Below are 26,497 nucleotides of genomic sequence, written 5' to 3' on the forward strand. Positions count from 1 at the left end.
TTGGCAAGTTGTAAGAAATAACAATTGGAAGAAAATGGATTTCCATGAATATGCAAATATCTATTTTTTGGCTGCACTTATGACTAAATGCAACTAAGTAATGAATCTTTTGTTTCATCTTTAAAACTGACTGACAATATCTTTGTTGGTTGATCGAAAAACAGTGACCATTTCTCAACTGAGTGTGTGTGTGTCTGCCTGTGTGTGTTTGTGTGTGTATGTGAGAGAGTGTGTGTGTGCCTCTCTGTGTGTGTTTTCGAGTGTGTGTGTGTGTGTGTGTGTTTGTGTGCCTGTGTCTGTGTGTGAGAGAGAGTGTGTGTGTCTCTGCCTTTGTTTGTTTGTGTGTGTGTTTGTGTGGTGTCTATGTGTGTGTATGGGTCTTTGCATGCAGTCAGTCTTACTCTGTATGTTCCCAAAAAATACAATCCTATAATTCGCTCTTTTCTCCTTTAACTCCTACCTTTCTACTCCGTGCTCTGTTGTTGGTAGTAGTCTTAAACTTAGGGTTCTGATTTGGTCAAAAAAGACGGAATCTTTTTTTAAAAATGGTCAAAAATTAATCAGTTTGAGTTACAGGCGAGAGAGGAGGAACGACGCCGTTTGGGAAATAACAAAAGTTAAATATTGTCAGAAAAATAGGATCTAGTTCTTCAGTGCTTACAAAGTACTCCCCCATGAACTCGTGACAAAATATATCAGCTCCTGTTGCAGTGATAGTCTGCTCTTTAACAATAGGTAGGATCTAGGAGAATTAAGAAAATGAGTAATTTTCAAATCTAAAGAGTGAACTTTTAAAAATTCTTATGCAATTCAATTTTGGAAACGATTCAATTTTTCAAGATTTAATTTATTTTTATGCTCTAAGCCTTGGCCGCATATCAGTTTTGCTCACACTCCTGTGTCTGGAACGCATATACCCAAAAATCTCTCTCTGATTTATTTCCAATGGTTCTCTTTAAGTATAATATTAATTGCTTGTCGGTTTCTAGTACCTAGTTTGTTATCAAACATAGTTAAACTAGCATTTTTGATATTATAACACCATATTGATGATCGGATTGTAGGAAGGTTTTGTATACTTTGATGAACATCTGTAACCTCTGAAAAAATAGCGCCAAAAATGTGTAAATATAACAGATGAGCGATGATCTGGAAGTGTTCAATTTACGTCTGGATTCTATGCTGTTTTGACCAAGGCACCTACCTGTTCTCGACCTGTACAAATAACTATATTCATCAACAATTATAGCTTTTCCATTTAAAATGTTTTTCTACTTGCCAGCAAAATCAAGCACTTAAGTGAGAGGAAGAGTGGGGGTGGGGGGGGGGGGGGGGGAGGGGAGCTCTGAATAGATTTTAGTATATCACTCCAATTCACTAGTATGCAATGACGGGTTTGGCTGATTGACATTATATCCTAAGAGCACAATTTGTGGTTCTGTTCCATATAAAACCATTGTAAGGAATTTGTAGTGGTCATAAAGAGCACAAAAAATAGTTGAATGGTTCAATGGTGTTTTTTGGATACATTCTGGTTATAGCCCCCCCCCCCCCCAATTTAGTGGGCATGTAAATTTTACGACCCCCAGACGCACATGTTGTTTTTTACATAGTAACGTGCTATATGTAACACAAAATTTGTAGGTGGGGTCATAAATAACACTGGGGGAAGGGGAAACAGAATAGATCCGGTTTTTTATCGTCAGATCTCACTGACAGTCAAATATAGTCAGGGGATGAAAGAGTGGATAAGGATAGTTAGTTGAAGTTATAATTAATGAGAGTTGAATGGACATAAAAGGTGATGACTGTTTCGTTAAATTTCAAGCAATCGTTTTAGTTAATGTCGCAATGCGGTTTCTATTTCCACCAAAATCATTACCATTTAGAGAGAGCAGAGACTCAAAAATTCGGATCTATTCTGCTTTACCCCCCCCCCCCCCCCCAAGCTTAGTGGGCTTATATTTTTTATGCCCCCGAAGCGCACGTGCTATTTTTTACATAGTAACGTGCTATATAACAATATTTGTAACTAGGGGGCGTAAAAAAACACTGGGGGGGGGGGGCAGAACAGATTCAAAATTTCCTGCGGGAATCTATATTTGAAGTTAAGGGGATTAAGGGAAATTAGGGACCCATGTGTTGATATATAAAGAGGATTTCGTCTACCAAAACGAGTAAATCTGATCGAAGAGGACAATTTTTTGGCGTCTGCTCTAGCTGGTAATGATTCGAGTGAAAAAAGCCGCTGGATTTCTTCCATTGTCAAATGGATGTTACGAAGCTCTTAATGCGTTCATGACATCTATAAAACTAGAGATCACTAAAGACCGAGTGCGTGTGAGAGTGCGGTTTAGGTGGGTGGGGTGGCGGCGGGGTTGGGAACGGGCATGGTAGTTTTATGGAATATGAATAAGGGGAGGGAGTTCATGTTTACTTCACATTGTGGACGAGAACGCTTGTTTGTTCATCCTTATGTCGCTATTGTTTTCTCCTGCGAGTACTTATTTCTCCTCCAAACTCTTTCCCATCTCCATGCACAGCACCATACTCAGTTCTGCCTTCTGCAATTTGCCGTCTTTGTTCATATCACAGATACGCAATAATACTCTCCTGTACTCCTCCAACTCTTTGGCCGCAATGTCCTGCAATAATGCAGTCTGTCACAAAGTTGAAATCGAAATAAAAAGGACAAATTCAAATTTCTGTAGCCATGTTATAGGGTAGTGGATAAAAAATACGCCAGCAGTTGTAAAAGTCCTCCCCTCTCTTTTGAAATTTCCAGCTAAATCTCTTATAAGCTTTTTTGCAAACATCTCGAAGCCTCCATTTTTTGCAATTGAAATATATTATGAAATCAAGTTTCTTGAGCAAAAATATTGAAAATCATATTCTTAGAGGACAAAAACAACGAAAACAAAATTTATTGAAAATACAGTTAAGTACCCAGGTTGAGGTACCAGATTAATCGTTGTCCTAATAAATGATGATGATGACGATGATGATGTGTAAAAGACTATTATCCTCACGTCTGGATCAGTGATGTGTGACAGGAAATCTAATGCTCCGCGTTGATAGGAAAGTCCTTAGTTTTGCTTTTTATAACAAGAAGCTTTTCACTAAAATTCTCAAATTTTCTTCTAACCATTTCAGCAGACTCTAAATTTCCTCTTTCACTTTTTGCCCTTAACATTTAGTTTCAAAACTTTCACAGCACAACCAAAACATATTGTTTAACTATTCCTGCTTTTTCAAATTTACCAAGCTCGCCCTTCACGATAGATCAAAAATATTGCCCTTCCTAACAAACAACAGCCTTCAGATAAGCTGTAGATGAAATGAGCCAAAAAACGGTTTCTTAGCAGAAGCAACAGAGGACGCAGATGAAACTTTACAAGTGCAGAACAAACGTTAACGTGTTCAAAATCAAACCAGCAAAGATCAATAGCAGTGCCTATTAGACATATTGTTGTAAAAACCAGTACAAGACCGACTGGAGTGCAATTCGCCAGAGCAATGAAAAAAAATTTCCAAAACTTACCAGACAGAATATTGAGCCTACAGTGATTGTCTCATGTCAAATTCAAATTTGCAAGAAGTGTTCCCAGACACAATTGTAAACGAAAAAAAAATGCTGCCGAGCCCAAGACCGAGCGAAGCTTCTTTAAAACCAATCTGCATCACGTTATGCAGGATAATGAAAAAGAAGATGAATTGTTAAGCAATAAGAGAATGAAAGTCTTAAAGTATCAAGGATAATGAGCCCAGTAACTGGAAAACACCCCCAAAAAAATTAGATCGAGTAATAACAGAAGCACTAACTCATGTTACGACGGTCAACAGCACGGTGTTAGGAACGGTTAACTTGTATTCAGAAGCGAAATAAACAAAAAGAACAACGGCATCACATATTTAAAATTTGCCATTAAGTGTACAAATGAACAGCTCTACGGACGATGCTCTGGCCAATACGCACTAAAGAATGCACGGAGGAAAAAAACAAAACCAAAGGCGCTTGTAGTAGAGATCCACAGGAAACTTTGTACAAAGGATGTGCTTTCTATCAGAATGCAATAACATAGGTAACAAAAATGAAAAAAAGAATGCAGCTAATGAATTGTGGTGCGGTGAAAACCTGAAATGTAATCGCAAACTGAAGTGTCTCAGCAATAACATACACGTCTGTCTTGCTGAAGGGCTCAGCAAAATTCAACCGACCTTCACAAAATGTTCTATAGGGACATCATAATTATATGCATTATTTGTACGTGAAAAATTTTTCAAGAAACTGCTTTGAAACACCTAATTTAGGTAATCTATAGGTTGTCGGTCTATAAAGTTACGTGGCCGAAATTTGAGCATGTCGGAAAATTTCAAAACAGATGTGGAAAGCTTTTATATCAACCAAAATTTTAACACAGCCCATCCACAATCAAATTGCATCTGTAACCCTTAAAACTGTAAAAACATCACACTTGATTGAAAAGGGAAATATTTTTTAAACAACTGCTGTCACACATAATTTCTACATTAAAGAGACTATCAAAACTCTATCTACACTTTTGCAACCAATCAGTTTTCAACTTTTTTGATACGTTTTTTGCTGTCGACAAATTTGATAGTGAGAAAAGCGTTACTAGCACAATTTTAAACCAAGGCCAAAGATAAATTTTGCATTTTGATTTAAAAGCAAAATTTAACTTTAAGATAATTAAACAGCTAATAGGACAAGAATGAAAAAAAAAATATAATGCATCCCCCAATCCGCCGAAAAGAAGATTAGCGGAAAAAATATAATCGAGTTCCTGTACAATTTAGTCACTGCTTTCTACAAGAACTGTACTACCAACAGAAAAAATTTTTTTGACTGAAAACTATCAATCCAATCCGTCAAAAACAAAAGAAAGCTGAAACAGCATATGGAGTGGGGCATAGAAGATTGAAGAAGCAAACAAGCTTCCATCATAGAGAAATACAAAAATCCCTGCAAATTTTGGAAAAATTTGAACAGTGAAATCCTATTGCAAAAACTCTAAATAATGAGAGATCTTTGAGATTAATTAAAGTTTTGTCTCGCTATTGCTCAGAAAAAGAAAAAGCACAGTTTTCGATAAACAGCTCAAAACAAGAGAGACAACAAAAAAGCAGAATCTTTAAAACCTTACTGGAGTATACGGTGAAGGTTCACAAAAAGGAAAGCTTGAAATTAGATCAGCATTTCGGGAAAACTGAAGAACAAACAAAGCTGTTTCTCCAACACTGAAGAGTTGAAAAATTCATTGCGTATTAAAAGAAGGCTTATACCATGAAACTCCAAGACAAAGAGTGATTTAGTTCAAGACCGGGGATAAAGAATAATATATATTAAAAGCTTGCCTAATTGCTTAACAACATGTTATCTGTTATTACGTTCCAAATAATTGAACAGGGTCTCAAGTAAAAAAGTTACCCGAGCCGATTTAAAACAGAAACGAGGCCAAAAACTACCAACCTATCAACCTCACTATCTGCATCGCAAAGATATGAGGGAAATTTGTAAAAGTTACTGTCATAACACGTCATGAAAACCGTATCCATTCCACAAAGCGCAAAGTGCAAATAGATCAAAACCGTTGCCTAATTGGCGACGAGTGTTGGATATTAAAAACACTGTGATAAAATGGTTTCATTTTTTCTCTCTCACAAGAGGTGCTCATGTGATTATTCCTAAAGCAGCAACTTTCAACAATAACCGGAGTACTCCAGGGAAGTGTCATTGCACCTCTTTTTGATTCATGTCAGCGTTATTGCAAATAAACTGCCGCAAACTGCTAATTATGCTGATGACTTTATCATTTAATAGAAGTTGCCTTCCTGTAGACTATTACAAGAGAAGCTACATTGCCCACTAAACAAAATAACCAAACGCTGCCAAAAAAAACAGGAAACAAAATGCACTCTGGAAAAGCCAATTAATTGCTGTTCAGAAATAAGACAAAAACTATTAAGATGGTTTAACTTGTTTCTCTCACAAGAGGTGCTCATGTGATTATTCCTGAAGCAGCAACTTTCAACAACAACCGGAGTACTCCAGGGAAGTGTCATCGCACCTCTTTTTGATTCATGTCAGCGGTATTGCAAATAAACTGACGCAAACTGCTCATTATGCTGATGACTTTATCCTTTAATAGAAGTCGCCTTCCTGTAGACTATTACAAGAAAAACTAAATTGCCCACTAGACAAAATATTCGAATGCTGCGAAAAACTGAAAACAAAAATGCAATCTGGAAAACCAATTTAATTGCTGTTCAAAAATGAAACAGAAAAACTGTAGTCTTGATCTTTTCATAGAAGGAAAACTGATTGAATAAGAAATTTCCGTTAAATTTTTAGACGTAATTATAGCTCCTCATCTAATATCTGTTATCTACGGCGGTTAAGTCAACCAAGCATGAAAAGAAGAACTAAGTCAACCGAGCACCAAAAAAATGCTGCTATCATATCAATCACAAATTGAAACCTCGCTGGATCGCTCAACATAATATAACTACCACAAACTCACAGCTAACGCAAAGAAAGACTTGAGAATCTGCTTAGGAGAAACGTTTTCAAAAATTGAAAACGCTTCATAAAGAAGCCAATATACCTGCAGCAAGGGATGGACTGATCCAATTAGGAATTGACTACCTGAGGAGCGCAAAAACTGACAAAATTGAACGGATGCTTGAACTCATCCGGAAAAAAACAATGCCCGATTACAAGTCCCATTAACAGTTTTACTCTTCTGCTTTATCAATCACAAATAGCATCAATCTGCTACCAAGGTAAATCGGCAAGCACTCTATGAACAAATAAGGAGACGACGTCCAAATCACAGCAAAATTTGAAGTTTTTTCTCTTTTCGTCGTTTTTTCCAGAGTCGTTTCTGTCATTTTTTTTGAAAAAGCTCTTATCTGATTACCTTTTCGTACTCGTTCGTTTAGTGAACTCGGAGCAAAAGTTAAACAAACGGTACCACTTTGTGGTAAACCACTAAGTGGAGCAGATTATCACAGCCTTACACAAATGGGCGGATATCTTATCAATCGCAGGGTGGAATCAATCACTTGAGGAATCAATCAAAAGTTCCATTAGATATTCTTTAAGACAAAATAATTGCTTTTCTTCATAAATACTCAACTGATCTCGTCATCACTCTTTTCAGCTATTTAAGCATCTTTACAACTGGGTGCAAAAAAATGTGGTGCTTGAAAAGACTCCCACCTACGAGGTCAATCAATTGTTTTCATAAATTCCAAAAGAGCGATACCTCAATTTCTTCTCATTTATCTTCAAATTAAACCCTCATAAAGATGCCTTCTAAAGTGATTGAACTTGGGTGTACAAAATAATTGATCATTACCCAGAATGAGCTACCAGACGCAAGCACGTATGTGAAGACCGAAGATGAAAGCACGAATGGGGGCTTCAAAGTTACAAAGTCTGGAAACATCAAAGATCACCCAAAAGACTGAACATGAACGCACTTTTTTCTATAAAAAAAGTTTGAGTAAATTGTTTTTTCACAGAATTTTTTCTACAGACATTTTTTGCCTAATTTTTAGACAGGATTTTTTTCAATCGATTCATGAAAATTAATTCTTGGAAAATCATGTAAATACGTTTTGAATTTTTTAATTAAAAAGCTCCAAGTGGGAAGCATGTAAAAAGCGCCTCTTTTGGTTAGCAAATTTCTCTTTCAGTTTCATAATGCTAACCTCTGTGGATTTTCATATGTGGGTTAGACAATTACACCTTTTTTACAGTAAATCAAATTCTAGGAAACCATCTGTCTTCTTATCTCGCCAAAAAGACACAAAAGAGATCAATAACATTAGTTATGTAGGATAATTTCAGATTTTTTTTGTAGTTCAGATGAGGATGACTGCACATATGACCCTTTCCGTTTGTGCCCCTCCACCAGTACGTTATGCACCCCTTCCCAGTTATAGAACGCGTTTTATTACATGGTAAATCATTGTGGTAATAATAGTATAGCCACATTGGGGGCACTGTAAATAGAATACGCACCCATGTCTGGGGGGGGGGGGGGGGTTACAAATGGAAAAGATCCTATTTGTTTATTACCTGATTCTCGTGTTCCATGAGGTCTTTTAAGAAGCCTGTCAGTTCATCGCCCTGAATCACTCCATTTCCATCCTATCAACAACAACGAAAAAGGAATCATTTGAAAACAGCTGATAATAGAACTTTTAATGTTTCAAGAATAAAGAATTATCAGTTTTCAGAATATTGATCATTCTTAATCATACAGAACGTTTGAATAAAAATCCGAGGAATGTCCCAACAGCCTATCCGCTGAGTCGTGAGAATATAATATTTGTCCAATTACATGACTAACTACAGCAAATTTTGGTCTTTATTCTCATGCAATCTCTGTTGATTTCATTTTCATCAGTCAAATGGTCAAAAGACAATTTAAAAGAGTTTTTTCCAGAACTGTACGAAATAGATATCTGCTTCAATCTATAAGTTTGTTTTCACTCTTCTTTTGTTTTCTTCAGACTCATCTGAAAATAAACAAAACAGCTGGCTGTTTTCATTAGAAACAATTACGTAAAAAGGTGGAGGCAAATTTTAAAGATTTATTTTTTGTATAGAGATAAAAATAAAAATTAATGATGAGATCAGCTTCTTATTTTAGTCAGCTTCATATTTTGAAAGACTGTCAAATGAAGTGATAATAAATTGCCAACAAATCACGATTTTCAAAACATTTATGTTTCAAAAAGTCATCGTTCGCCAGGAATATCAATACAATCAGAAAATTTTTAAGTTTTTAACAAAATTGTTTTTAATTTTTCTTTCCGCAATCATCACAAAACCAAAACTTTATATTGAGGCACCAGTGAAATTGTTTTGCACGTAACTTTAAACGTAGTTGTGGGTTGAGCGATAGTTTCTTGAACAAACCAAAACTACTATCCGTTTTTTTCCGAAATTTCCATTATTCAAGAAAAATATTTCGGTTAAATAATTTCAGTTAGTATCAAAAACATTAAATAAAAGTTAACAATACTTAGACAAACTGTGATTGGTTGAAGAGCTAACTCAAATTATCTTGAGCTCAATTTTTTCCAATAAAACGAGAACAAGCCAACACAATTTTAAAATTACTTCCTCCATCAAACTTTGAATTAGATGAGTTAGATTTTGAATGCAATCACAATAGTATATTCGCGTACCGCTGATGGAAATCTGATCTTGTATACTAGCACAAAGAAAGCTGTTAATATCCCGAGACGAGACAAGATGGTTAACTTACAAGAACGTACAAGTTGCTTACGAAAGATATTTAACTTGTAAGAGCTTACAAGTCAGATTTTTAACATAAGAATTTACAAGTCTGATGGTTATCTTGTAAACTTCTGTCAAACTTTACTATAAAGGTAGAGATAGTTAGTTATCTTAAATCGTTTACATTTTCAAATCATATTATTTCATTGATTACTAATTCGTGTGATAAAACATCAAGAATACTTGAATATTTGGATCGTTTCCGTCAGTACCCCCCCAGCTTACTGGGTGAATGTTATTTGCACCACCAGACACATGTGCCATATTTTTGCATAATGAATTAATATTTAATGGCACGTGCTCTGCAATTGGGGATGCATAACGGACTAGGGGCACAAACAAAAAAGATCCGATTATTTATTCAATAAATGTACCTGTTTGTGTGCCTGTGTGTGATGATGTGCGTGCAAGCGTGTGCGATGTGAGTATATATGTCTGTCTATGTATATATATATATATATATATATTTATTTATATATATATATATATATATATATATATATATATATAAATATATATATATATATATATATATATATATATATATATATGTATATATATGTGTGTGTGTGTGTGTGTGGTAGTGTGCGTGTCTGTACGTGCGTTTTTATACAACAATTTCCTGTTAAGGATTTCTACAAGGACCCACATGGAACTTCTACAAGGAATTGACAAAGGAACCTTCTACGAGTTCAACAACGCCAAGAAAAAATCAAGAAACTATAAAGTAGAAATCAAGAGTTTGGAAGACCAATAAAGTCAAAAGTTGAAGTTTTTCGAGAAAAAAAATTGAATAGGGAAGAATTTTTCTCTCGACGCTTTAGATTAAAAGTTTTCTGATGTTTGCTTTTTTTTTCAAAAATATGTCGATGCAAATATATGTGTGCATTCGCCTTCGAGGTTCTCATGTTTTGCCAGAGATTAGGCAAGACGAAGAGCCTACCTAACTTGTAAGAGCCTCGTAAGATCGAATGGTAAACTTGTAAGAACTTATAAGCTGGATGGTTCACTTGTAGGAACTTGTAAAGTTTATTTAGTAAACTTGCAAGTATAAATTCTTTGGTTAACTTTGAGATGTTGTAAAAAACATCTCTTATAAGTTGACCCTCCTGTATCGACCAAGGATAACTCTGATTTTGTATACCAGCACAATGAAAACTGCTAACTAGGATGGAAACGTTCAGTGTTTGTTCTTTCATTTTCTATATATGTGCAATCTGGATTATATGTTTGGTAAAAATCAATTGTAATGCTATACATGAGGTCTTTGTTCCTGTTAGTTGGTCTAAAGATTTTTTTTGTTTTTTAGCCTTTGAAATGTTTCATGAGTCTGTAGAAAAAATTTTTCATACCGTTTCATACTGAAAAGCAACAAATTTTCTGCCGACGATCTGCTAAAACCTAGAACTTGATTTAATGTCTATTGGTTTTTAGTAGCCTAAAGAATATCTATTTGCCAAAAAGCATTGGTTTTGAAGCGTGACTGTTTTTTTTTCTATAGGAAGCAGTTAAAATTAATAGGACATTAATGTTTCGTTGTTATATGCCAGTTTCAATAAAAATTATATTGAAACTCATTGTTGTCTGTTAATTAAAAAGCACGTATGCATGCTAATGCATTTATTTTCTCTCGATATACTTCATTCAGATGAATTGCACATTTGATTTGAGCGTCTCCTGCCCGGACAAAGTCAATCAGCTTCGTTAGACTGATCAGTTCAGGAAATTTAGACTGATCCTATTAAAAAGGATTTTCATAAATGTAATTTTGATCGATTGACTGAAGTTTTTCAAAATGGTAAAAATTCCCGAGGACTAATTTGGCTACTATGACCCGAGGACTAATTTGGAACCTGAAAACACTCTCAGCTCTGATTTGGTGGGTACACCAAATTTTGCTTGTTGTCATTACAGGAAGGGGGCCAGCTTATTCAGCTAATAAAAATGACCTGTAGCACCACAATCCCCGATAAACTTCGTAAACTAGGTACCTCTTGTTACGTTTTTCAATCGCCGTCGCCACCAAATAATTTACAACATAGTATCAGAACTCAGTAGACGTTACAATCGTTTACTTGTACCGACATAAACTTGTTTTCAAAGAAAGCGAAACGACTTACAGACCAATTAAAAGGATTAAGTGTCAGCAAGGAAAGTCCTTGTTTAACAATGTATTAAGATACAAAAGTGGAAAACCAGCTATAAAACAAGGATGATTTTACTCAAAAAAATTGGTACTGGTAAAGGCATGTAATGAGTTAAGCTGAGTTGGCCCATGGAAACAAAAGCTGAAACATCCTGAGAAGATCTCAGAAAGACTTTTGATTTTTTAAAAAAATATCTATGATTTCATGTATTAATTGGGCTACTGACAGTGTCGTAGTGATCGAAGACTGCATTGAACTCATCTTTTGTCAAGTTGGGTTTGCTTCCAAACTGGAGAAGAAAGTTCTCCTGTACTGGCAGAAGTCTAAAAAGTAAGGTAATTCAACTTTTCTACAATATTCGCGAAAAACTAGTATCAAGAAAATGACATTGTCATCTTGTTTCTCCTTTGGAGGAATATAACTGGTAATAATTGACTTTACGGGGCGGAGCCCAATGAAAAAATATAAAAATCAGAGCAGAATGCTTAAATTTGATTGGCCAAATAATCTGATTGGTTTTAATTAAAGTACAACAAATGTAAGAAATGACGAAATAAGTAATTGTCGTCGCTTGATAGGGTATGATGCCGGGAAGTTGCGACCACGGATATACCTTCGTTACGCTATTTTGTAACTATTCTTCTCAATAAATTGCATCCAAATTAATGAAATTAAGATTAACCAACCATAACACGGGAAATATTCGGCTTTAAATTTCAAGTCAAGGCAATCTGCTCTGCCCCCGTTCGGATCCACCGGTGTCCTCCATGGCGGTTTTACCACCTATTTGATTTATCCAGCTATACAAACAATTATGAAAGAAGAAATGAAAACTAGCTGAATCACTCAGGGTTGTGATACCAAATTGTTGCTCACGTATATATACAGAGTAAAGGAGTTCTAGGCAAATTAAAAAATGACTAGATTTCCAAATGCAATGAAAATTTAACTGTTTCTGAGCAGTTTACTGTGCATTTTTTTAAATTTTTTAACTTCAGTTCATTCAAGCACATTTTTTGTGAAAATACATTTTATGTATTTTTTGACAAAACCCACTCATAATGATAGAAAAGAGGAAAAGAGGTTAAAAATTTAATAAGGTCTACTCAATGAATATTTCCCACGCTAACTAACTAAAAATTTTGCGGAGAACGCCGGTAGAGTCGAACTGACTCAGAGCAGAATACCATTAAATAAGATATAAAGCCGAATATTTCCCGCTGCTCCGATTGATTGATCTTTAACCTCATTTCTTTAGAGGCATTAATTGTTTGATTGTGGTTGCAACTGAACCCTCCCCCTTCAGTGGGTTGCAGCTACGGAGAGGGGGACGCAACCCGATCGCACAACGGAGATAATCAAGGGAAGACAACTAAATAATTCTTACTTTTGTTGTATTATAATTTTTTCCGATCACATTGTTTGGCCAATCAAATTTCAGCATTCGGCTCTATTTCCTAGTCCCAACTTTGGTCTTTGTGAGTCGTTGGTGTATAGGAAGACAGTAATCTATTTTTGCATTCTCTTTAGTTCGCATAAATGAATGAGAGATCGGAGTAATCATATGAACAATGGAGGCTCTAAACACAAATTCTGACCCTTCTTGCCACATTCTTGGCTGAATTATCTACCAAATGAAGCAGAGAAAGGAAATTTTTGGAATAACAAAGAGAAGTTAATGGGATAATAATAACCAGGAGTAGTACTACCATTAGTTTTTGGAGCGGAGCTAACAAAATCGAGGCAGACAACAAACTGAAAAAAGAATGCAGTGCAAGCCCTAAATCACCAACCAAAGATTTGAATAACTTTAGTTTATCAGCTTTTGTCAACAAATCAAATGACGTACAACAAAATAAAAAAAAGATCTACGAAATTATCTCCTTTTCAATAAAAACTATAGGTGTTAAGTTCGTCAGAGCCAGTGACTTGCAAAGTATTTTGATTTAGTCCCCTTAGAGAACTTACGTGTTTATTCAGAACATTAAAACGAAAAATAGACAAGTAATAAATAAAGCAAATAAAGGCAAGATCTTAAAGATCAAAAAAATTGAAAACGAGTGTCAATGGTTAAAAAAACATGGATTACAAGCTCAAACCTTGAAACAGATTCACTTATGTCTCGTGGGAAAACCGAAAATACTTGTCGGAAATACAAACAAATGGCAATTATTGGAAAAATTAGCGGCAAAAATAAATGTTCTCTAAATTTTACAAAGGTGAAGGGATTCAAAATGAAAAAAAACAATTACCTATGAGCTCAAATCCGAAAAAAGGTTAACTTATTTCGTATAAGAAATAACTTCTTAATTATTAATATTTAAGTATCAAATCAACGCAAATTACAATACTCAAACAATGACATGGTTTTTGAAACAAATAGGATCAAAGTCTTAAAAACAGTTAGCTGCCAGTTGAAGATTCAAAAATTTAAAAAATCTTTCAAAACATTGCGTCAACAAGGCAAAATGAACAACAAAAAATTACGGCAAGTTTCATTAACCAAGAAATCTGTCGAGAAGTAAATGGTGTTTCAGTCGTAAACTAAATCAATAAACTAAACCAGAAAGTACATACCCGGAGCGCATCGCCAGAGAGATTCAGTACTGGACCAGAAAAAAAATCATAATGGTTTTTAGGCGGGCCATTACTATGTTCAGGTCCGAGATTTCACTGTTTAGTATGATTTTAGTAAGACAAGATGAGTCATCAACTGACTTTCGTCTGAACATGAATTTGTTAATTCGGTTTGCGGTCTGGGCATAAACAAATTCTGTCTGCCCTGGTTATGGCCATATTAAAATGCCGCCTGGTTTTGATATGCGCATAGCGTACATAATTACCCGCGCTTTCGCGCTTCTATTTGCTCAAGAGCCAATTATCTCGCGTCTCTCTCTCTCTCTCTCTCTCTCTCTCTCTCTCGCTCTCTCTCTCTCTCTCTCTCTCTCTCTCTCGATATCTGTTTTGATCGTAATTAAAAATACATGCGTTTTCAATATAAATGAATTTATATCTAGTTGCAGAACTTGTTCTGCGTAAGAATTCAATTAATAGGCTCTGAAACTATGATTATAACTATGCTTTTGAATTATAGTTTTTGAGTTTGTCTCATGCATTTGATTGATTTGAATTGCGGCCATTTGAATTGCGGCTCCTTGAATTGCGGCTCCTTGAATTACGGCTCCTTGAATTGCGGCTCCTTGAATTACGGCTCCTTGAATTGCGGCTCCTTGAATTGCGGCTCCTTGAATTGCGGCTCCTCCGACCTCCGCCTCCGACCTCCGCCTCCGACTCCACTGCAAAGATGTAAATGCACCAATATATGGTATAGTTTGAGCTAGAATAGCTTTTGAGGGTATCGCCATATTAATAAGTTTAAGCATGATATCAGCTATTCGAAATTTTCAAAACTTGCTATGTTCTTTGTATGTACAGTCTGATGATGAGAGAAATGTGAAACATTCTGTGCAGTGTTGACCAAGAATGTAAAAGAGACTGTGAAGAAGAAGGGCAGACTGGGATGTTGCTTAATCGACTCTGGGCAGACTGACAAAAGTATTTATACTGCTATTTGTCTGGTACAGTACTGGTTACCATTGAAAGTCAATGCTACAGCGCTGAAACTCACTGTGAGCAAGGTCCGGGTAAACAAAGACGCGTAAGAAAGCCAATGGAGTTGGTTATTAATGGGACAAAGACAGAGGACGATATTCAAGCAAAAACCCAATTTCATTTTTAAAAAAAATAAGCGAAAAATAACAAATTTAAACTATTGAGGTTACTTAAGCCTCTCTGGAAGGTAAACGAAACTAACATGACTTTGTAATAAACTACGAATAGATTATTTTGTTTAACCAAAATATAAAATTTCACTAAGAGCTTAAGACGACCCATATTGCCAGAGCAATAATAAAGAACACTTTGAACTAACAAAACACAACAAAAGTCAACTTAAGCTTCATTAGTCGTGGCAACACAAGCAAAACGGAAAACAATTACAGGCAAAATAAAAAATAACAATTAATTAATGAAAGCAAATAGCTATAGTCATAACAGATTGCTATAGTCATGAAAACACTAGCTGCCAATTGATCGTTTCAATTAAAAGCAGCAATGCAACATTGGAACACAAGAATCACTTTGATCAGAATTCGCTAAGAACTCAATAGGAAAATAGCTAAGACGGAATTCAAACTCCCGCAAGTGAAAAAATGTTCACCTGCAGAAATCAAACGTTCTTTCAGAAACCAATTTCTCGCTTGATTTTGAAAGCCGTTTGGAAATTTTTTGTGCTCCAAAGCAACCAATAATATAACTTGACCTGTCAATGACGTCAAAAATTGAAAATTTTCGAACAACTTTTTTTTTAAAAAAGACAGCACCCCAATACATTCTACATCAAATGAATTTCAAAGTGCCATGATTAGACCAAGAGCATTTTTACTATCACTTTGTGGCTATAGAAAACAAAAATGTCCAAATAATTGCAAATTTCTTAATATTTATCTAAAATTGACAAAAAATAACGCTAAAATTCATCAAAATTACGCTAAAAAAACCAAATGTTTACAGACAATTGGACCTTGATAACTCCTCGAAAAAGACAAAACTAAAGAAAACCTGCAAACAAAAAATTGGGCAACTTACAGGCTTTATAATAATCAACTCTCACAACTCTGTACGATAAATATATCAATGGGCCAAAATTGACTGAGCAGTGGAGCATATAGTCCCTAAGTGGGGGTCGGAAAGATCGCTAGTTTGTGGGAGGGCGAGGAGGGGGGGGGGGGGGGGGGGTCAGATAAGGCTGTAATTAATCTGCCTACCTGGCCATTTCTTGAAGTCCCAATCTTCCGTCATTATTTCGATCGAACATTTGGAGCTGAAAAATAATTTGTCAATTTTCAGCTCAAATTCAAGGTAAAGTATGAGAGCAAAGTTGTTAATTGAGCTCACAATTGTTTGCGCATATTCTTCTAGTCGATCCTTGGGAACATGCGCTGACTTCTTTTTCAGTAGAGAGTGCAGAAAACTCTAAAATATAAGATTGCGTCAAAATGGTTGAACCTTTGTGCTTTGAAAGTCTTCTGCCAGTTTTTTGCAAAAATGATATCGTCAAGGGCTGAAGATCATTTGTCATTTTTAGCAATGGACGTGTACCATGAAAACCTCAATTTCACAAATATTCGTTGACGTTATACAAAATAGCTTACAACTATTTTAATTTTTAATAGAGCGCAGTTTTCGTTTCTTCAAAACAAGCGAATTGTTTCCTCCGTTTGTCCGTGTGTGCCTCCCTAGCTAAGTGGGCGTTTATTATTTGCTCCCCCGATTGCACTTGCCATATTGTTACATAATTATTTACTATTCAATGGCACGTGCTCTGTTACAGGGGGGGGGGGCATAAGGTAGTGAGGGGGAGACAGACGCGAAAGATCCAAACATGCAATAACTCTACTGTCTTTGGTGCAATTATTTCTCAAATTTTAAAATATTTCTCAAGCGAGTGAGGTGTGTAAATTGAAGTAGTGACTTTGAGTTCGTGTGAGTCTATGAATCCGTTCCTGTCCTTGTCGTGTTCTCTCCATATCTCCATGAATTGTACACTTGTCAGTTCCTGTTCGTGTTGGAATATCAACAGGAAGCTCTCTTCCACTGGCAAAATCTCACCCAGCTGAAACAAAATCAACACACTCAACTCTTCTGAAGTTACCTTAGTTACTTAAGTTGATTTTTTGTTGAATTTTGAAAGATAATATCTATTAAATTGAAGTCGGTCCTGCTTATTAAAAATTAAACAATTAATCGCATACCCATGCATTTATCATCTCTTTGTGCCCTCTCGTCTTCTCGCAATATCTAAGGGAGTTGGGTCATCAGAAATATTAGTTAGCACATTAGAAACTCAGCAGGGATTGCTAAATAATTGTCATATAGCAAAACTTCAGATAAAAATATAAATAAAAAATTTTGAAGATGGAGGTTAAAACCTTAAAAATTCTTAATGAAACTTTCCGAAATAAAGAGTTTATAACTTTCCACAAGACAATTTGAATTTTTGAATACCACAGGTAGATCTTTTAGAAAACAAATTTAGAGTTTGGCATCTTGCCTGAAAACAGTCGCAGATTCTGAATAAGGTGGTCTAATACAAACACAAAATCAATGAGCGATGCGAGAAAATATCTTTCTGCCACTGAATCATCTACTGCTGAAAACAATTTTTTGAGTCGACAATTTGAAACGAAAATCAACTTCCAGAACAATTTATTGTACAAGCAATCCAAAACTTTGATGTTAAATGTTCTTCAAAACAGCAAAAGTGAATAGTGAAGCTGATCTTGAGAAAGATCATCATCTCCATCTACTTGCACTAAAAGATCTAAAAATTGAAAACGGTCCGCTAAACAATATCAATGCTGATGTTATCTTGGCAGTACCAAAGAAATTTGGTTGAAAAAATTTTAGAAAATTAAAACGGAGACCATCCCCAACCCATTTTCTCTCCATGTTATAACTAAATCATCGTGTGGTAAAACTATGAAAACTGTTCTCTCAAATTCGAGAGAAAACATGCACTTCAATTGTCCACAACCGACAGTACTATTCTGCCAGCTAATTAAATTCCATTTTCCATAATTCAATTTTTTTTCCAAATAATTTTTTAAAATAATTCTCAGCAACAAACACTTTCAAACAGGTATATCGCCCATAGCAAATAATACTTCAGAGAACTCGTGAGTTGTATATGTCGTGAGTTTGCCAGTAAAAACAGTTGATAACTTTAAAATTTCATATTTTATTGATGAAGGAGTACTTTCATTTTGGCATCACGCTGACCACGTCTGCAAAAAGCTTGCTCAATTCAATTTTGTATTGCTATGCGCTCGTATTAGTTTGGATAGGCAACAGTCGATAAAGTTTTACAAAATAATTACCTACGGATTAATTATATATGGTAGCCCCCCTGAGTATAATTTGTTAAGAATTCATCTTGCTCCAAAACAAATTTTGAGGGAGACTCATTTTTGAAAAAATGAATATTGAAGATGTATTTGAATTGTTTTTTCTCAGATTTTTAAAGAAAGTTTGGAACAACTGCGTGCTTTGTCTCCCTTTAAGGCTTCAAGATTGGACACCGATGACTCTCGTCTCACCACCTGTCGACACTCTGCAAAATTTTAAAACTTTCTCTTGACATTATCTCTCGTTGCATCTAAATTTTAGAACTTCTTGCAATCAAACAGCTTTATTCCAAAGAACCTTGGGACCTCGTCTAGTTCATCCTTCAAAAACATCTGGAAAAGATTAAATTGATTTACATAACGCATAGCAAAACACTGACGGAACATTTTTCTGGAACTCATTTTACGACGAACCTGGACCCCTCCTCCATTGAAATATTTTATTATATGGGGGTCCGCGGCATATAATTCCGAGTGAGCTTGTTGTGAAACCTTGGTGATGATGGTTTTTTCTACAAGATCTTGATCACTAAAATGAATTCAATAACCAATTTTCAACATTGAAACGAAAAGAGAAACGTCATTAAAACCAAAAAATACCAAGAAAAGCGGAAATTAATAATAATGAAAAATCGACTTCATAAGAAATATATATGATCATATGGCAACAAACACTTTTCATGCAATATTCATAACTGATTTCAACTGTCCTCTGCTATTTTTTTATGTGAATTGTTTGCAAAATTTTAAGATTTAATTCAATTTAAGTTTGTCATGGTGTCGTGTTATTGCTAAAGGGCGTGCCTGTTTGAAGCAAGGTTATAACAATTTTGTATCAGGGTAGCCGAACTTAAATTGAACTATTTTATACAATTATATACATATAAATATTTATATATATGTATATATATATATATATATATATATATATATATATATATATATATTTGTTCCTTTCCACTTGTGGGGGAGGAACTATATACTCAAAAGGGTCTTTTGTTCAGACAATTTTGGCCGTTCCATATGAAAATCGTAAAGAGTTGAGACTGGTATTATTAGAAAGCTCGTCCCGCGTAGAATATGGAATTGGAAAGATTTTTGTGATCTCCCATTTTTACAGGAAGTTATCGAGACTTAAATTTTTGAGAAAAGTAGAGTGAACTCCGTTGTATTTAAACTCATTTTCCGTAATTTTTGACCAAATTTTCGATAATCTTGTTGAAACTTGTTTATATTTTTCTAAAACCATGTTATTGGTTTTACGGTTAAGGATAGAGAAAGCTCGCCGATTTGTCTTATCCGAGCTTTTTGGTTAAAATTTCTGCTAATATCTGTACTATTTTTTGTTCTCTATCGTCAACAAGTAACTCAGTCTTATTATTGACAGAGCTCAATTTTCTGCTGCTCCAAACAAAGTTTTTGCTATTTTTGCTGTTGGTTATGCATTGAGAGATGTCTATAGAGCATGAAAATGTTTTTGCAAGGAATTTCATTTGTTTTTGATACTGGTCATTAATTGTGGTTCTTTTTGTTGTCTTTTCCACAATGGCCCTTTACGAAAGAGTCAGTTTAAATCAAACGAGACGAAAGCAAATCACATAATCGTTTTCTTCAGTTTAAAATTTTTAATGGTTTTTCATGTATTATGGATGTAATTGCTTGAACACGATGGCTTCGAAAATTGTTTTGTGAAAAGTTAAGTTCTGTCTTTATTTGCTGTTTTTTTGTCCTATTTGTTGATCTCAGTAATAACATGCACAACTGGATATAGGGAGATGAACCGGACCAGAAGACATAGGGAGAATAGTTACTAACTTTACATGCGGGCGGACGAGCAATCCGCTAGACGTGCGCAATACGGCGGAGCGTGCAACGCTGTCTGAACCGCAACGCAGTTCAGGGATCCTAGCAGTAGGTTAGTAACCCTCTGGGTTATTCTCTTCAACTGCCCAGACCTAGTCACCGGTTTTTAGGTGTTGCTCGGCAGTTGTCGGCCACTTAGAATGTCGGTTCAATGTTGGGACGTACTCTTTGATCCAAGGAGACCAGATAGAGTTATCGAACGACTATGCGCGGGCGTAACGCTTATGGTGATCGAATGCGTCAACCCGAACGACTGACGGAATTGCGTTTGCATGGTTATCAAGTAAAAAAGGATTAGGTGTTATTACGCCTAGGTTGGACAGGTCGGCGCTGACGGGCATTAACAGGCGTGCATTAGATGCGTATTCCGCGGGACAAAAAAAAGTGGTGTTCAAAACTTCGTCGGTGAGGCGACGAGTACCAAGGATAGTGTAAAGTATTCGCTTGAAACTACGTACTATTCTCTCTCAGCTGCCACCTTGGTGTGGCGCGCTGGACTGGTTGAATCTCCACTTAATGCCTCTTTGGGCAATTTCCGATGCAAAATTGACAGTATTCCACATTTTGATATTCTCGCGTAGTTCTCTTTCCGCGCCAACGATGTTGTTACCATTGTCCGCCAAAAAACTTTAGGTGTTTAATATTCTTCATGAATGGCTTGTGGCTTCAAAGGTGGTTGCTGCAGCTCCTTCTTGTTCAGCTAAAATGTTTTTCGTTTTGTTTTTGCTTTTTTTTGCAGTCGTCCGTCATAATACGGATATCGCTCCGTAAATATCTATCCCATGCATAATGTAGCAGAGAAGTAAAACGGCCTACCGATAAGGTTTTAATTCTTCACGATTAAGCAAAGAGTCAACGTGTTATATCATCGACAAAGCAACGTACCATAACGCATTAGTATTGGTAACGATCATGGCAGGAAGTGGTTATTTAGACGGCAATGTTTTGAAAAATAAATCTAACAATTATAGAAAATGCTTGATTTTGTGGTTCATTGAAATATTTCATTTGCTATTTGATCTAATTTGTAAACATAGAATGACTAATGGTTTTTGTTGGACTATGAGAAAAATCAGGGTTAGGTTTGAAATCATCATGGACTCTTACAATCAATAACTATTCGGATTATATTAGGTCGTGGTCTTTCTCAAAATTTTTTTGCAGTTCTGCTTTTTCATGTTGATTACTGACACGAATTTTTTCAAATCACGGCCCAATCAATGACAGATACTATATACAACGAATCAAGGCAATATGAAAATAAATTTTGTTTTCAGGGAAAAGCTCCCATTTTGTTTAGACTTTGACGGTGTATTTTCGTAAAATTTAAATGACTTCTTTTTGTTTTTGATTCATTTGTCATACTTTTTGCGGCCTCATAACTTTCGATTCTTTACTTAAAGATTCAACTGGGCTTATACGGAGCTGCAAGTGAGCCTATACGATGCCTTCATTTGTTATCTAATGCCTCTTATGACTTTGAATATACTTAAGAGACTGTTAGTGAAAATTTGAATTTTGAAGGTTTGTGTTTTTTAATATTATTTCCGTCCCCTTGTAGCTTAGTCTCAATTTACAACTGGTAAGATTTATTCCAATAAAAATATTTTCTTTAAAGTGGTTTTGTGTTTGGGTACCGCTTTTTTGGCTTTCTTACAACGACAATTCATGAAAATTTTCCGAATTTTTGCATAGTTTCCTGTACCTGAGGTAGTGATTTATTCCCTTTTAATCAATCATATTAAGTGTAACTCCAATTGGCATTGAAAAAATTCGCAGAATAAACATTTTTTGACTTCCATGATTAGCTGAACACCTATTCCAATCATAATGTAGCTGAGAAGTAAAACAAACTACCGATAAGGTTTCAATTCATCAAGATTGAGTTTAAAGTCAACGAGTTATATTATCGACAAAATAATCTCTCATAACGCTTTAGTTTTGCTAACCAATCATAGCAACAAATGGTTTTTAAACTGCAATTTGGTGCTCCTCTGGCCGGTGTTTTTTCTGATAACGAATCAGTTGAATGCCAGTCACCATTTTTTACCAATGAATCCAAAAACCTGAAAAATATAGAGCCGAATCTTGTCTTATTTGATAGGTTTATGAATAGGAATACTTGAATTTATGTTCAACAAATATTTTCAGAATTTTATATGTAGATTGGAACGATTTATGAGCTAAGTTAAAAATTTGAATCTGATTGGCTCAGAAAAATGACGCATAAAATACGCTTTAAATCTTTTACTTAGTAACATCCTCCGGACCAGAAGATATAGGGAGAATAGTTACTAACTTTACATGCGGGCGGACGAGCAATCCGCTAGACGTGCGCAATACGGCGGAGCGTGCAACGCTGTCTGAACCGCAACGCAGTTCAGGGATCCTAGCAGTAGGTTAGTAACCCTCTGGGTTATTCTCTTCAACTGCCCAGACCTAGTCACCGGTTTTTAGGTGTTGCTCGGCAGTTGTCGGCCACTTAGAATGTCGGTTCAATGTTGGGACGTACTCTTTGATCCAAGGAGACCAGATAGAGTTATCGAACGACTATGCGCGGGCGTAACGCTTATGGTGATCGAATGCGTCAACCCGAACGACTGACGGAATTGCGTTTGCATGGTTATCAAGTAAAAAAGGATTAGGTGTTATTACGCCTAGGTTGGACAGGTCGGCGCTAACGGGCATTAACAGGCGTGCATTAGATGCGTATTCCGCGGGACAAAAAAAAGTGGTGTTCAAAACTTTGTCGGTGAGGCGACGAGTACCAAGGATAGTGTAAAGTATTCGCTTGAAACTACGTACTATTCTCTCTCAGCTGCCACTTTGGTGTGGCGCGCTGGACTGGTTGAATCTCCACTTAATGCCTCTTTGGGCAATTTCCGATGCAAAATTGACAGTATTCCACATTTTTATATTCTCGCGTAGTCCTCTTTCCGCGCCAACGATGTTGTTACCATTGTCCGCCAAAAAACTTTAGGTGTTTAATATTCTTCATGAATGGCTTGTGGCTTCAAAGGTGGTTGCTGCAGCGCCTTCTTGTTCAGCTAAATTGTTTTTCGTTTTGTTTTTGCTGTTATTTTTGCAGTCGTCCGTCATAATACGGATATCGCTCCGTAAATATCTATCACATGCATAATGTAGCTGAGAAGTAAAACGGCCTACCGATAAGGTTTTAATTCTTCAAGATTAAGCAAAGAGTCAACGTGTTATATCATCGACAAAGCAACGTACCATAACGCATTAGTATTGGTAACGATCATGGCAGGAAGTGGTTATTTAGACGGCAATGTTTCGAAAAATAAATCTAACAATTATAGAAAATGCTTGATTTTGTGGTTCATTGAAATATTTCATTTGCTATTTGATCTAATTTGTAAACATAGAATGACTAATGGTTTTTGTTGGACTATGAGAAAAATCAGGGTTAGGTTTGAAATCATCATGGACTCTTACAATCAATAACTATTCGGATTATATTAGGGCGTGGTCTTTCTCAAAATTTTTTTGCAGTTCTGCTTTTTCATGTTGATTACTGACACGAATTTTTTCAAATCACGGCCCAATCAATGACAGATACTATATACAACGAATCAAGGCAATATGAAAATAAATTTTGTTTTCAGGGAAAAGCTCCCATTTTGTTTAGACTTTGACGGTGTATTTTCGTAAAATTTAAATAATTTCTTTTTGTTTTTGATTCATTTGTCATACTTTTTGCGGCCTCATGACTTTCGATTCTTTACTTAAAGATTCAACTGGGCTTATACGGAGCTGCAGGTGAGCCTATACGATGCCTTCATTTGTTATCTAATGCCTCTTATGACTTTGAATATACTTAAGAGACTGTTAGTGAAAATTTGAATTTTGAAGGTTTGTGTTTTTTAATATTATTTCCGTCCCCTTGTAGCTTAGTCTCAATTTACAACTGGTAAGATTTATTCCAATAAAAAAATTTTCTTTAGAGAAGTGTTTCGGTACCGCTTTTTGGCTTTCTTACAACGACATGAAAGTTTTCTGAATTTTTGCATAAATTCCTGTACTTGAGGTAGTGAGTTACTCCCTTTTAATCAATCATATTAAGTATAGCTCCAATTGGCATTGGAAATATTTGCAAAATAAACATTTTAGTGACTTCCAGGAATAGTTGAACATCTATCTCAATCAAAAAGTAGCTGAGCAGTAAAACAGTCTACCGATAAGGTTTCAATCAATCAAAATTAAGCATAAACTCAAAGAGTTATAACATCAACAAAGCAATCTGTCATAACGCATTAGTATTTTTAACAATCATAGCAACAAGTGGTTTTTTAGACGGCAATTTTAAATTGTCTGATAACGAATCAGTTCAATTCCAGTCACCAATTTTTACCAATGAACCAACAAACCCAAAAAATATTCGCAGAATAAACATTTTAGTGACTTCGAGGAATAGCTGAACATCTATCCCAATCATAATGTAGTGGAGAAGTAAAACAGTCTAACAAAAAGGTCTCAATTCATCAAAATTAAGCATAAAGTCAACGAGTTAAAACATCGACAAAGCAACCTATCATAGCGCATTAGTATTCCTAACAATCATAGCAACAAGTGGTTTTTAGACGGCAATTTTGTTTTTTCCGATAACGAATGAGTTCAATTCCAGTCACCCATTTTTACCCTTGAACACAAAAAAACCCGAAAAATATAGAGCTGAATTTTGTCTTATTTGATAGGTTTTTTGATTAGGATTACTTGAAAATATGTTCAACGAAACCTTTTAGAGCTTTATATATAGATTGAATAATTTATGTGCTAATTTAAATACTTGATTCTGATTGGCTTAGAGAAAGGACGCCTTTTGGTAAATAATTCGCTGTAAATCTTTTTACTTAGTAACATCCTCCGGCCCAGAAACTGTAGGAAGAATAGTTACTAATTTTACAAGCGGGCCGAAGAGCGATCTGGTAGACGAGCGCACTACGGAGGAGCGTGAAACGCTGTCTGAACCGCAACGCAATTCAGTGATACGAGCAGAAAGGTAGTAACCCCCTGGGTTAGTCTCTTCAACTGCCCAGACCAAGTCGCAGGTTTTCAGGTGTTGTTCGGTAAAAGTCGGCCAATTAGAACGTTGGTTCAGTGTTGGGACGTACTCTTTGATCCAACAAGACCAAATAGCGTTAGCGTAAGACTATGCGCGGGCGTAACGCTTATGTTGATTGAATTGGTCAACGCAAACGATTGACGGAATTGTGTTTGCTTGGTCATCAAGTATAAAAAGTTAGCTGGAGTGCATTGGATGCGTATTCCGCGAGACAAAATGTAGTGTTCAAAACTTCGTCCTTGAGGCAAAGAGTACCAACGATAGTGTTAGGTATTTGTTTTAAACTACCTACTAGTTTTTCCCATATGCTACTTTGGTGTGGCGCGCTGGGCGGTTTGAATCTCCACTTAAGGCTTTTTTGGGCAAGTTCCGCTGCAGTGTTGATAGTATTCCAATTTTCGATATTCTCGCGTAGCTTTCTTCCACGCCGACGAATTTGGTACCATTGTCTGACCAAATAACTAACGGTGTACCCCGACGGGAGACAAACCACTGCTCTCCCATTGCGCACGAACTGGCGTTCATAGATGGAACGATTTCAACATAAACGGCACAAGTAGTTAAGCATGTGAAAAGGAAAACCCACCTTTTCTCGGTAGTCCTACGCAAAGTAACATAAAATGGGCCGAAATAGTCAACCCCGGCGACTGTGATGGGACGAGACTGGCATGCGAGTCTTTCTACTGGGAGGTGAGCCATGATGAGTTGAAGAGTGTTACCCAGAACAAACTCAAGTTCTGTTTGGGGTACACTCGATGTAGTTACTCGATCTTGGAGAAATGGAACGGCACTGAAAACTTTGTAGTTTGTGGTGTTCCAGGTTTCTCAAAAAATGGTTCCTCGGCATAGTGATCTGCGCAAGCTTGGGTAGTTCTGCGCTCCATTCGAGGAACGTTTCTACAGTGTCTTCCGGTAGCTCCTCATCCTGATGCTGCCCGCGGACACACCTGGTGTGCTTTAGTACCAATGAAGCACTAACGGTAAATGGTGCCACTAGACCGATGCGAACAAATACTTTAGACACTAGGCTCAGTACCAAGTTTTGTGTAAAAGACTTAGTTACTAAACTTGAGGTGCCTCGACTGTAAACCAGGGTATCCTT

At 36.0% G+C, this 26,497-nt stretch overlaps 1 protein-coding gene across 3 annotated transcripts in view; it reads right to left on the reverse strand.

Moving 5' to 3' along the window:
- Positions 1 to 2,051: 2,051 nt before the first annotated feature.
- The window catches only part of LOC142348093 (calretinin-like), a 53,697-nt gene continuing 29,251 nt past the window's right edge, over positions 2,052 to 26,497 (reverse strand). For all 3 annotated transcript variants that reach the window (XM_075399260.1, XM_075399273.1, XM_075399265.1), the window contains 6 exons: positions 17,018 to 17,158; positions 16,441 to 16,518; positions 16,311 to 16,366; positions 11,711 to 11,807; positions 8,108 to 8,179; positions 2,052 to 2,645 (listed from right to left, as the gene is read on the reverse strand). In XM_075399260.1, coding sequence (XP_075255375.1) covers positions 2,505 to 2,645; positions 8,108 to 8,179; positions 11,711 to 11,807; positions 16,311 to 16,366; positions 16,441 to 16,518; positions 17,018 to 17,158 — 585 coding nt within the window. In that variant the 3' untranslated portion in view covers positions 2,052 to 2,504. The remainder of the gene's footprint in view (positions 2,646 to 8,107; positions 8,180 to 11,710; positions 11,808 to 16,310; positions 16,367 to 16,440; positions 16,519 to 17,017; positions 17,159 to 26,497) is intronic.

This window comes from Convolutriloba macropyga, chromosome 1 (genome assembly GCF_964194025.1).
Source record: "Convolutriloba macropyga chromosome 1, txConMacr16.3, whole genome shotgun sequence".
Taxonomy (NCBI): Eukaryota; Metazoa; Xenacoelomorpha; order Acoela; family Convolutidae; genus Convolutriloba; species Convolutriloba macropyga.